This window comes from Mytilus edulis, chromosome 7 (assembly GCF_963676685.1).
Source record: "Mytilus edulis chromosome 7, xbMytEdul2.2, whole genome shotgun sequence".
Taxonomy (NCBI): Eukaryota; Metazoa; Mollusca; class Bivalvia; order Mytilida; family Mytilidae; genus Mytilus; species Mytilus edulis.
In genome coordinates this window covers 31,227,445-31,241,912 of record NC_092350.1, presented here as the reverse complement: position 1 = coordinate 31,241,912, position 14,468 = coordinate 31,227,445, and the positions used below count along the sequence as shown (strand labels likewise).

At 31.8% G+C, this 14,468-nt stretch overlaps 1 protein-coding gene across 2 annotated transcripts in view; it reads right to left on the bottom strand.

The window, feature by feature from the left end:
* The window catches only part of LOC139481246 (excitatory amino acid transporter 1-like), a 74,846-nt gene that overhangs the window by 9,343 nt on the left and 51,035 nt on the right, over positions 1 to 14,468 (bottom strand). For both annotated transcript variants that reach the window (XM_071264425.1, XM_071264424.1), the window contains exon 5: positions 10,567 to 10,609. In XM_071264425.1, the coding sequence (XP_071120526.1) occupies positions 10,567 to 10,609 (43 nt within the window). The remainder of the gene's footprint in view (positions 1 to 10,566; positions 10,610 to 14,468) is intronic.

Here is a 14,468-nt window from a genome sequence, read left to right as displayed (position 1 = left end):
TAAGGGGAAGGTCAAACCATTTTGGCTGTTGACTTTTCTTCACTTTAGCAGTACTATTAACCTTTTTTATAATCTTTTTCTTAATAGAAATATTAGCTGCCTCATAAAGGATATTATTCAGATCTTGTATCATAATATTTGAGTCACCAGTATAATTTGTATTATTAAATGTTTTTATTTTTTCTTGAACTAATGGTGAAGCTAGAGCATTTTGGAATTTCTCTGCAGAATTTTCTTCCCATATATATTGGTTTGGTATAGAGTAAACATCTTTTTGCACTGCATTAAATATACAGTTAACTTTTAACATTGTGGATACCTGGCAGTGATCAGAGAGGTCGGCTTTAAAATCATGAACCTTAAAAAATAGTATATTACTTAAAAGACTTTCGGAGGATAAAAAATAGTCTACCACACTACTACCCATAGGGGTGTGGCAAGTAAGCTGACCTATATAATCACCAGGGGTTCTACCATTTAAGATACGGATCCCTGTCTGCACACACAAGTCGTTAAGTGTCTTGCCCCTTGTGGATAAAATGCTATCTTGGCTATGACGGACTGGTATATCAAAATCAGGGTTATATTCTTCAAATAAAGATGAGATATGAGTATCTAAAATATCGTTTTGAATAAAGTCTAATTGTTTGGACCCTGTTCTAGCATTTACATCACCAGCAATTAAAATCTTTCCCAGTTTGGAATAACTTACTATATCATTTTCCACATATTCAAGAATATCATAGGTTAGAGATTGAGAATATGTTGAATTGGCAGGGGGATTATATAAAAAACATAGATATAAATCTTCAGGTAAGCCAAAAAATTGCTTACAAAGTTTAAGCCAAATGTAGTCATTTGTTTTGTGTTTTAAGAATTTTATTCCAGGTCTCAGTGTAGACCTTACATATACAGAAATACCACCAGAGCGTTTTCTTGTGCGTGCAGACATGGGCCGAATAAGATGCACAGCTTTAAAATCTGGTATTTCTAATGCATCTTCAAGAGAGCAATGGGTTTCAAGTAAACAAAAAATATCTTTTTTGTTGAATTCACTAATAAAATCTGAATCACTGAACTTGTTGTATCCTTTTAGTTTAAAACCATTAATATTCCAACAGCTTACATGTAAACTGTTTTTGATAACCATTACACAGAAGGAAAAAATAATCAGACATAAAAAAGACGAAAAAAACTGAGATACTAGAATTTAATTCAATAATAATTAAATTCAGTTATTGTAATTATATAACTTGGTATGCCTATTATTGATTTAAATTGACGGTGTGTTCGATTCATTTTATACTGGTCACTTTAATATGCTAATTAGTTTAGCCCGCGAAATGTTAGTCCGTGCAATTTACCTCGTGTGGTTTGGTCATTTAAATTCAAACCTTACACGGAGCTTGACCAAAGCTATAGAATTTAAAACACAGAAGAAAAGATGAGTATTCTTTTTTAGTTTTAGAATTAAGCAACATTTTATAAAAAAAATAGTAGCTCAACAATTTAAACTGTTAATCTGGTTTTTCTTTCTTAAATAATTTTAACTTTGTTAAATGCTTTAAATAGTCGTGAACTTTTTCTTTGGTGTTATAACTGAATTTAAATTCTATCATTGCGTAAATTGTCAATCTTTTCTTGGATATTATTTTATATTTATATTTGTAAATTGAGTAGATGGTTATACTTATTGTGCGAGTTGTTATATCTAATTGTTTAACTGTCTTAATACGCTAATGAACATTTACCATGTTATTTATTCTTAATCCAAATCCAAATCTTGCAGCGCGAAGTAACCGGTGAGTAAGCCACATATTAATTTCAACATAAATGTATATATAAATTCTTTTTAGTCTAAATATGCATGAAATAGGTGCCACTGGACATAAAGAAAACAATCTACGAATCTAGGTATGGCAACGAATGCTATTCACATTCAATGCATTCTGAATGAGATTGGTTTACAGATTTCACTGTATAAATATTGTAACTGATATACAGATATGAATTTACTTTACTTTTATACATACAAGTATTTTAATACAGTGATCTGACATAATTACTTGTTTGAAATGTCTGGAATAAGAATAATGTTATATTATTTTCATTGTTTTTCAGTGCAACAGGTATTTTAGTCCAGTAGAATAATTGTTAAAAGGTTGTTGTTTATCTTTATTTATAAGCATTCACTATACATGCTATATAAGAATAAGAATATTTCATTAAATGTTAATGAAAAGGGAACATTCTAAAACTATCATGACAATACAAAGACAGATGACATATTTCAAAACTTTTCTTGTCTCTCATGGTACAACTGATTTTTATAGTTGTTCTTATGTTGTACTGTCACAGGTCAGGGGGGGGGCGCCTGCTAACATGTTTAACCCCACCACATTCTGTACGTATGTGCCTGTCCAAAGTCAGGAGCCTGTTATTCAGTTGTTTTCGTTTGTAGATGTGTTAAATATTTGTTTTTCGTTCATTTTTTGTACATAAATTAGGCCGTTAGTTTTCTCGTTTGAATTGTTTTACATTTGTCATTTCGGGGCCTTTTATAGCTGACTTTGCGGTATGGGCTTTGCCCATTGTTGAAGGCTATACGGTGACCTATAGTTGTTAATTTCTGTATCATTTGGTCGCTTGTGGAGAGTTGTCTCATTGGCAATCATACCACATCTTTTTTATACACACACACAAACATATACATTTGTATATAAAGAGTAATATTTCATATTTTGTTTCTTTACATTCAAATGTTAATAAAGTTTTACTTTACAATTTCAATATACCAACTGATGCTCTGAAAAAAGGAATAAACAAAAATCGTCATGTTATGTGACTTTGGACGATAGAATTTCATGAGAGTGGTTGACATTTTCATGCTTTAAGCTTCTATTTTGACCAAAAAACTTAATATGGAGGATTGAAATTGACTAACAAAAAGTAAAAGAAGAAAAAAACAAAAGCTATAACCCAAATGATTAAAATAAAAAAAAAAAAAATAAAAAAAAAAAAAATAAAAAAAAAAAAAAATATATATATATATTTTATTAATTTTTAAAGAGAGGCAACAGTTTTTCCAGAGTAGTAAAACATTACCATTTTGAAAATTTGCTATTTCTTCGTTGTTATTATGTGTATTGATAAAAGTGAAACTGTTTTGAAAATGTCTTCACAATGCCTTTAAAATGAGGTCAAGTTTTCTTAGATCAGTTGATCACTTTCCGTACCTAATGAATCATTTCTTTTTGTAAACTTTTGCGAGCCATCAAGGATGTTAGTTGACTATTTAAATATATATACTTTTCGATTTAATTGTTTCATAGTTTTCATGTATTATAGTCGATTATAGGATAGGAATATTTCTCATTAACGAAGGCTATTACAATTGATATTCGGTAGATACAATAATTATTTTCTTTTATGACTTTCGTTATCAATATGATATTATCATTATGAATATACTTGAAATATCTGCCACTGGACATAGACAGCCACAATCAAGCATTTGCGGTTTTTTCTACTTTGGTTATTGCCATTGTATCTTAATACTAATTAGTCAATGGTAAAAATTGAAATATTTGTATTTCAATATTGATTCAATTGTTTGATTAAGGGATGTAACATTGACAAATGATATACTATTTTACTAATGCATTGACTAACATTGTAATTATTTGTTTAAGCCAGTATGCCAAGGAAAAGGGGAGAGGGTGCTGCCAAACCGTGCTGTACGTAGGCAAAATCAAATACAGCTACCGGTAAACAGAAGGCTTCGCCCAAAGAGAGCTGAAATTGTAAGACAAAATATAGCCATTCCACAACAGCCGTTAATACCACCACAACAGCCATTAATACCACCACAACAGCCATTAATGCCACAACAACAGCCATTAATGCCACCACATCAGTTATTGCCACCACATCAGTTATAACCACAACAGCCGTTTGTACCACTACAGCCAATTCTACAACCACAACTCATTTGAACCTCAAACTTCCTCAGCAGCCCGCTGAACAACAAGTTCCTGATCAGGGATGTGTACCCCCAGGGCAGCCCACAGCTCGTAATTCTGTACAAAACGTTGAGATTTTAGTTATACCTACTAATACTGATGTTGATGTGTTTGTACCACAAAAAATTATAAACCAAATATGGAATTTAGAATATGTTGATTTGGCACAATTACTTTACAAAAAAAAAATAAAAAAAAAAAAATAATTTTGTTTCAAATATTGATCAACCGAAAAAAAGTGCTCGGTTTTGATGAAGATGGAGACATTTTAATTGACAGAAACAAATATTCAAAAGTAAATCATTATCTAACTTAGGTGAGTGGACTGAAGGGTTTTTAAATTATATGAAAATTTTATTGCAAAGATTCCCGGAATTGGCAAATGAATTGATTAGCTACATGACGATTATAAGGGGGTGTACCTTTTGAGAACGTTTATAAATTTGACGTGCAATTTCGACTTAGAGAAGCTCGTGATCATATGCGTGCATGGGACGTCATTGATGGGCAGCTATGGCTTCCGTTTATTGCAGTAGGCATAAATCATGTTCCACAGACATCTTCTTATACTTCTCACACAGTTATTAGTCCTTGCTACGATTATAATTTTAAGGCCGTTTGTACTCGTATGAATTGTGTATACAGCCATGAATTCATGTATAAGATGTAGCCAGTTCCATCCTTCGATGTACTGTACAAATTATTCATATAACAAGAATAATCCTCGAAGTTCTGTAACTTCGGACTATTCTGCTCCTAGGTATCAAAACTACCCTAGGGCACCTGATGCAAACAATTTTGCACCAAGGTATCAGTCCAGTGCTAGAGCAGTCAAACAGGTTTTTGAATACACATGGAAATTTTAACCCAAATACTCGTTTTTCGATAAATCATTAATGATTTCCCTGTCAGCAGGCAAATGTTCCACGGATGCAATTTAATCTTTTCAAATTTTATAATTTTGTTTACAGCTTGCAATCACAGTATGATATTTGGTATTTTTGGTTGCTCCCCTGTTAATACTACGGTTTAAGGGAATATGTTGACTGACTACCCCGTTAAAATATTGGCAAATTTATTATATAATGGTTTTAAATATGGTTTTCGAGCACATCATACAAGCAAAACATTGAAGTCTGTTTTACAAGATCCAAATTTAGCTTGGAAAAATCATGAGTGAATTGAAAAATGGTAGAATTACGGGGCCTTTTTATTATCGACCTATTTCTAATCTACGTGTTTGGAAAATAATTTTAGAAATTATAATGGCATTTCTTATATTTTGGGTGACAAGTGGTTGTCGAGTTCTGTTTTAAATCTCTTTATCGGTAGTGTAAGAGTTATTCAAATACTTGGCTTACGTATCAAATGGACTAATTTAATTTAAAAACTTTAAACATAAACTAAACCTGTATGACGTATGGCCATGCCCCGTTTCACATTTAGTTAATAGTAGCTGACATGTTTAAGGATGAATATTCTTATTCCACTGGGAATGCGTACCTTTCAGGCATTATGTTTAATCATATTAAAGATCAATGGTTTATTGGACAACACTCATTCTTTTATTGTTCAAAAGATGCTCAGTGACATAAGCGATACGTCTGTCGTAAGCCTATTACTATTGGTATATTAACTAGACTTTTAGATGTGCTTAATTTAGTGTGTTATTCAATATATGAAACATGTTTATTCAAAGCTTCATTTTCAGCTAGAATTTTGGGTTTCTTAGTTTTGGAGAAATTGCAAATTCAAGTTTTTTATGAAAATCTTATTGTAAAACGATCCAAGATATAATTTGATGCTTATTCAGGGTCACTTATTATAAAAGTTCCTTCTCAGAAAATAGATCAGCTGGGTAATTCAGTAACGACAATTCTGGAAAAGAATAAACTACTTCAATTTGTCCTGTCCGGTTGATGTTGGACTACATTGCTGAGACACAAAGACGACACTTTAAAAAAGGTTATGTATGAACAAACCTTGTATAGTTGAAACACTTAATTACAGGGTACCTGAAAGATATTTGGGTAATTGGCTCTTTTATTGTCATAGGAGCTGTCATATTAAACTTATAGGTGCATCGTTCGGATTAGAGATAGTTGGGTGTATTCCAGGAGCTCTGAAAATGTTATGTATATATTTTCTTTAAATTTCCTCATTGTTTGGTTTTCCCTTACAATGAATAACATAGCTTAGATGTTGACAGTATTGCATTTTAGCTGGGGTTTATGTTGATGTTGCCACATGAATATCAATTTAATGAAGTTCTAAGTATTGAATTTAAGTTGATGTTGAAGTTTTTGATGTTTGTGTTGAAGTTGATAATAATGTTGAAGTTGATAATAATGTTGAAGTTGATAATATTGAAGTTGATAATAATGTTGTAGTTGATAATAATGTTGTAGTTGATAATGTTGTAGTTGATAATATTGAAGTTGATAATAATATTGAAGTTGATAATAATATTGAAGTTGATAATATTGAAGTTGATAATAATGTTGAAGTTGGTAATATTTAAGTTGATAATAATGTTGAAGTTGATAATGATGTTGAGTTGATAATGATGTTGTTAATATTGTTGATGTTGAAATTGATTATGATGTTGAAGTTGATAATGACATCGAAGTTGATAATGATGTTGAAGTTGATTGATGTTGATTCTTGCTGTTAAATTTGTCATGCGGTCAATTTTATGGCGGATTACAAGTTGTGCAACTAGTTACTCAACTTGTAATTTTGGCGGAATTTACTTTAAGCTGCTATGGACTACCCAGTGGCTCCTGATATAACTTTGTTACTGCTGGATAATCCTTCAGTAATTCAATCGTCATCAAGTTTTGATATATATACAATAATAGAATTTAATTCAATAATAATTAAATTCAGTTATTGTAATTATATAACTTGGTATGCCTATTATTGATTTAAATTGACGGTGTGTTCGATTCATTTTATACTGGTCACTTTAATATGCTAATTAGTTTAGCCCGCGAAATGTTAGTCCGTGCAATTTACCTCGTGTGGTTTGGTCATTTGAATTCAAACCTTACACGGAGCTTGACCAAAGCTATAGAATTTACCCGCCCTCCCTTTTCCCCATTATGAATATTTTCTGCTGCTTTTCATTTATCGTTTCAGTTTTGGAAGAATGATTATAGAACCAGCGTCATGGCATATATAACAGACTGAGTTTGGAGCTTTTTTGTATTGTGAATGGACAGGCGGAATTTACTTTAAGCTGCTATGGACTACCCAGTGGCTCCTGATATAACTTTGTTACTGCTGGATAATCCTTCAGTAATTCAATCGTCATCAAGTTTTGATTGACAAGTTGATTGTGTTTCTTTCTTGCAATAATGCCATGACAAATTTACAGCCAAATAAAACATAATTTCTTTAGTGATTTTGATTTATAGTTTATTCGTTGAATTCATTAATTACATCATGAGGTCAAACAATGAGAATACAGATTTAAACAATACAAGTACACTTACATTTTATCTAGGCCCCCCTTTCAATCTATGTGTGTATATATATATATATATATATATATATATATATATATATATATATATATACAATAACCATAGATATAAATTTGTTGTACAGTAATGTAACAAGTTTTACAGCAAATAGTGTAAAAAAATAAATTTTATTTTACTTATTAGATCATAGATGACATTAATATGATCAAGGAGAGATAACTCAATGACTCCAATAATTTTATAGTATTAGCATTCATACAGAGAACAGAAAATTAATTTCTGAAAGCTTTTAAATTATTGAGACATTTTGTATGATTGCATTTGTTACATACTGTACTGTTTCACAATGTTTACGAAATGTGTATACAAAAATACAAAAAATTTGGTCTATTGTAAATTGTACAAAAGGATCAATATATGCATGTTTATGATATACATGTATGCAAAGTTTATAATTACATGTATAAATGTAGGCCTCTTTGGCCAATAAAAAGCTAAACAAACACAAATATTGACTCTTGACTTAAATGAGAGTATATGTATACATGTAAAATAGAGGATCAAAACATTATTGTGCCACATACATGTACATAAAAATAAAATAAAAAAAAATGTTATCTATAAATCATCATAAGCAAATAATACTTGCTTTAATAGCTTTGAAAAAAAATAAAGATGATTTACAAGTACATATTACATGTAGTTACCACTGAGTAATAAGTTTTGTTTTTGTTTTTTATCTTCTACCAGTTTGTTGCGACAAACTTGGCATATAGCCAAACATACTAGGATTGAAACCTGTGTACATAGGATACATAAAAGGGGGGTGTGGGGAATGTTGTTCTAAATTTTGTTCTGTTTTGTTAGAGTTAAAATTCATATTACCTGTACCATGCCAGGAATTCTGGTTTACAAAATCAGTACCTTGTGTGCCTATTTGGGGGTTGTTCCTTTTTTGGTAGTTATTTCCCCTTTTCTGTTGATTGTGATGTTGGATTTTTTCCAAGCCCATTTGCTTTCTTAATTGATATTTTATGTTTGATACAAATACATTCATACCTTGTTTATTCAAGTGAAGGCCATCATTGGCTAGGAACTTTTTAACAGGAGTTCCTCTACTACCTAAATTATGATTGTCACAAATTAAGATATCTAAACTGTTTAGATATGTATACTGTAAAAGTACATTACATTTCATAACCTTATCATTAAGAGTTTGATCTTTGAGACAAGCAAATGGCAAGGAGATTGTAATTTTAGCAAAGGTACAATGAGACTTTATCACATCAATTAAATCTGAACAAAGTTGTATACAATCTTCAGGTGTATTATTGCGCAAATCATTTGTAAAGAAATGAATAAAAACACATTCATAATCTGTATCATAGTTTTGAATTTTCTCATTTGCTTCTTCAAAAGTTGACACTGTAAGCTTGTCAACAATACAATCTTTTAAGAAGTAGTCTGTATTTATGTACTTTACATGGGAATTGCCCATTAATAGTATTTTATGGTTTGCGGACTTCTTTGATTTACTTTCAATTTTTTCCTGTTCTGCGTCTGGTGAATCCTGGTAGTCAGACAGAGCTTGGTAACGATTTGAAGTATCACAATTGAGGATTGAACTATCTTGTGTTCTTCGTGAGCGAGACATCTGTGGACTTTCTCTAAGAGGTATTGATGTTTCAAGTAACTTCACCGATTGACAAAGGCTAGATAAGTTTCTACTGACAGTATCATTGATTGTGGAGTTCTTACTCAGAATTTCACTTGTAATTTCAAGATTACTATTGACTTGACAGTTCTGTTCATTCAGTTCTTTAAATGAGTGAGACACTTTGTCGGTGTTGACTGTAAATAGTTTACCAAGGTTATTAAGATTTTTGGATATAGCATCACTGTCTTTTGAAATTTTATCAAGTTTGTTTGAAAGCTGGCTATAGTTTTCATAAAGTTGAGATTTCTCTTGAGCTTGAGAGTTTGACATTTTATCTAATTTGTCACATAAACTTTTGATTTCATTTCTGTCTTCGAGCTCTTTCTTTAACGTGTTAATAATTTCATCTTGATTTGATTGATGGATGTTAGTTATAGCTGTTACAACACTTTGCTCAATACGCGTGGCAATTTGAAGAACTTCAGGGGATGATTCGGAAGCTTGTGGTAGAATGTTTACATTTTCCCATTTTTCCTTGAAGCATGTTGGCACTTCAGCACAAACTTCACATGTATACTTCCTAGAAGTGTTAACGAGTGTGTACAGTTGATAAATTGGTAGTTTCGTACATTCATAATGTGTCCATTTGTGACATTTGCTACATTCCATCATATGATCATTCTGATCTTTGTTACACGACTGTGAGCACTCAGATTTCAAGTTTGTTTTTTTGTTACGAGTTGTGACTGAAGGTTCAGACTGCTTGGATTCTGATACATGTACATTTTGTACATGTAACTCTGTGTCTGAAGGGGTTGTGTTTTTGTTTTCTGATAGCAATTGCTTTGGATCAGTATTGTCACAATCATATATCGGTTCAATGTCTTCATTAGTTAGACTTTGAGATAGTGTTTGTTGAACTGAGATGGTGAATGAAGGGTCACATAGATCTATTGTACAGTTAGTGTCATTGGGACAGGCATGTCCAAAATCTGTGGGAGATTTAAGTACGGTTGTGTCATCATATACTGGGATGACATTACATGATTGATAAGTATTACCAGCAATAAGAAATTGAATGGCTTCGTCTATAGTTTTGAAGCCTTTATACACGGCATGGCGAAATCGGTGAACACTGAGTTCACACTTCGACCAGTCGGTGAAGATTCCGGTCGTTAAACCACGGGCTACGCTATAAAAGTTTTTTCTGGACATACTTCATATATAAGTGGCACTGTTTAAGCATAAATATTACCGAATTAGACCATTAAAGACATATTTGGGTCAGTTTTTCGTCTTTTGAATCGTCTTCAAAATTTTTGCGCCATATTGGTAAAGGGACGCAACTCTGTTTCAACATTACAAGATAAAACATACTGAACTTATAACAATAACCTACCTTGCGAAAAGTTGCAGATATCAAATTGTCAGGGAAAATGTTTCTGTAAAACAAAAACCAAGCATTTGATATATCGATTGATAAAAAGAAACTACATGAAATCTGTCATTCACCAATCCAACAACACAAACAACTGTGATACATTTAGTCATTGAAACTCATTTCTATATTGTTAACCTCTTGCCATTTAAGTTGTCTTGCATTCGTGTAATTGTTTCTTTCTTATATTTTACATATACACATGCCATTAAGTAACACCTTAAGAAAACGATTGAGGTTTCATCCGTATAAAGTATAGTACATGTTACTATCGATGTCAAAGTTCACAAAAGCGTGATCGTAATAATATATTTCTTCTATCTATTTGAAATCAATCAAACGGATAGAAGCCTTCAAATGACCGTATAAAATTACATTTGACAGTGGTAACATCAATATTACCACTGCTGGTAATGATAGTAATGATAATACGGAATTTAATTTTCACTCATGTCGTTGATATACAATTGTATAACACCCATTGAGCACTTTTATGGACATAGCAGTAGTAATAACATTGAATTGGACTTATCTTACCGCGAAATTCGACAAAACAAGTCTCCTCGAATACACAAGAATTCAATCTTGTTATGATTGAGTTTGAGTTGCTATTTTTGTTTTATTTTGATAATTTATATAGTATAGCTTATTGTAGTGTGTTTTTTCGTCTTTTTAGATATAGGAAGATGTGGTGTGAGTGCCAATGAGACAACTCTCCATACAAATAACAATTTAAAAAGTAAACCATTATAGGTTAAAGTACGGCCTTCAACACGGAGCCTTAGCTCACACCGAACAACAAGCTATAAAGGGCCCCAAAATTACTAGTGTAAAACCATTCAAACGGGAAAACCAACGGTCTAATCTATATTAACAAAACGAGAAACGAGAAACACGTATATATTACATAAACCAACGACAACTTCTGTACATCAGATTCCTGACTTAGGACAGGTGCAAACATTTGCAGCGGGATTAAACGTTTTAATGGATCCAAACCTTCTCCCTTTTTCTGAAACAATAGCATAACATCACAACAAAGAAAAACATACGATAAAATATCAATTGGCAGACTTAACTCAATCAAAAAACGTATGATTAAACAATGAACGAATAAATTTGATCTGCGATATCTGAATACAAATGCACAGTTAATTAAATATTAGAGACAAACATTCATGACCAAAAAGCTAACAAACAAATTCAAAAACAGGATATGACTGAGAAATATTTAACCAATCAATGTTCACTTTAGAAAAAAACCGGTTTTTTTATAATCTTGAAGTTTATACAAATGTTGTAAGAATAAGTGAAGATATTACAAATAATCAAAGCTGGTGTACAGACAAGATCCGTATAAATAAAAAATGACAAAAAAGTATTATAAACAGTATCAACAGGTCGAATTAACAAGAAAATACGATTTGAGAGTACTCGCAGTTACTGACAGCTAGTTAAAAGCCAAAACCAATTAATAATAAAAAATCATGCATCAGAGACTAAAATCGACTAAAACACATCACAGGGATTTAGTATTTTAACGTCATTAATAGTCAAAGAAGACATGACTAGTGCAATGCCAAAAATAAATGTATCGACAGGTAGTAGTATAGTGAAGAGCGACTTCTATAGAAATAAAAGTTAACGTGTCTGTGTCTCTATACATCTCGCCTCAAAAGATAATGAAATTTAGTTATGTTTTAATTTGCTAGTGACAATATCAATATTAGTGCCAATGTGAACTATATTCAGAGATCTTATTACAATATCGGTACGATAACCCTTACTTATAAGTTTGTTTAAAGGTTCGATGAGTTTACAAGGATCACATAGTGATTTCCTCGCTTTAAGTACAATATTACCATACAATTTAGGATGTGAAATACCATTTTTAATAAGCTGTCTACAGGTATAGCCAAATTTATTAATCAAATCTTTGTATCTATGAAAGAATTTAGTAAAAGTTTTAAGTAATTTATGGTATCGAAATCCCTGACACAACAATTTACCAGTGATGCATTGATTACGTTCGTTAAAATCTATGACATCAGAACACACACGGGCAAACCGAACGAGTTGCGATATATAAACACCGTATGATGGAGCCAAAGGCACATCGCCGTCTAAAAAAGGAAAATTAACAATAGGAAATGAAAAATCGTCTCTTTTGTCGTAAATTTTAGTGTGAAGTTTCCCGTTTGAAATTGAAATGTCTAAATCTAGAAAAGGACAACTGTTGCTGTTTATGTTAGATTTAGTTAAAGTAAGTTCGTTTGGGTAAATTTCTGAAGTATATTTAGAGAACTCTGGATTATTCAACGAAAAAATATCATCCAGATAACGGTAGGTATTTTTGAATGTATCAACCAAATGTAACAATGATGGGTCTTTACTGAGTTTGGTCATAAACTGAGATTCATAGCAATATAGAAATAAATCTGCTATTAAAGGGGCACAGTTGGTGCCCATAGGAATACCTACTACCTGACGATACACTTTATCGCCGAAACGTACATAAATGTTATCAAGCAGAAAGTTTAAAGCTTCAATCATATCCTCACATTTCCAGTAAGTGTATCTAGCATACTTTCCCTTTTCGTTACAGAAAAAGGCCTTAAACGAGTTACAGCAAATAAAATTACAATGAGATTTTTCAAAAGACCATTTTATCAAATACAAAAACTTTTTCTTTATAAGATTGTGTGGAAGTGTAGTGTACAGAGTAGAAAAATCATAACTGTCAACAGAATTGTAAGGACCATTGAAAGCATGTATTTTATCTAAAACCTCTAAAGAATTTTTAACACTCCAAAAATAATTAATACCATTATTTTCATAAGCTTTATTACAAAAGTTAATAACCAGTTCTTTGATAGTAGTAAGGGAGGTGGTTAGAAGCACTGATAGATTAGTAGTAGAACACTTACTGGAAGCGGAGATGAAACGGAATTTAAATGGTTTTTTGTGTAATTTCGGTAACCAGTACATGGTAGGGACTTTCAAATGTTCGGAAGATGCTTTAAGCTGGGCAGTGGCAGTGGTATGCTTGTTAACGATTTGACTCTCTGTGGTGCGCACTGACCTGAATGTAGAGGAATTGATAATTTCGTTTTGAAGAACTTTCGTGTAGTATATGCGTCACACCACCACTACATTATTTGCTGCCTTGTCTGCCGGTACGAACACAAACCGCTCTGCGAGTACCTTGAGTTTGTTTTTTATTCTAGAAATGGGTATATCATGGTTCCTATTATTAATTTCAGAATTGTTTTCTAAATGAGATATTCGAATATCAACCGTATTCATAATTTTATTCAAATAACTGTCTAAAGATTTTTTATCGGATTTTTCACGTTTGCACCAATTTTTACAATAGGCGGACAGAGCGTCTTTAATGACCTGACGACACTGTTTCCAATCTATTGTAGATGGAGGACGGTATTTCGGTCCTTTCTTTAGAAAAGTTATGACTTCACGGTCATCGACGATGTTGAGGTCTCCTGTGATAACATGACCATAGGGAACATATTTAAAACTAGATGTTTCGCAATCTCAAGTGGAAGGAACATTATTTTCTATATTGACGTCTGTTGTAATTGACGTATAATTGAAAATCAAATTTCTGCTTGGTTTTTTATAAGAATACGAAATAATGGGTTGTTCTATATTATCAAAATATGGAGGTATTAAGCTATAGACAGAAGAGTCATTGAATATGCTAGACAAATTAATAAAATCAATACCTCTATTTATATATTTTAATTTGAGAAAATGTCGTTTATGATTTTCAGGTTTATCAATAATAGGAAAAAGCCTGTGATGACAAAAGGCTGTAATAATACGGGTGTATTCATAAAATGGGC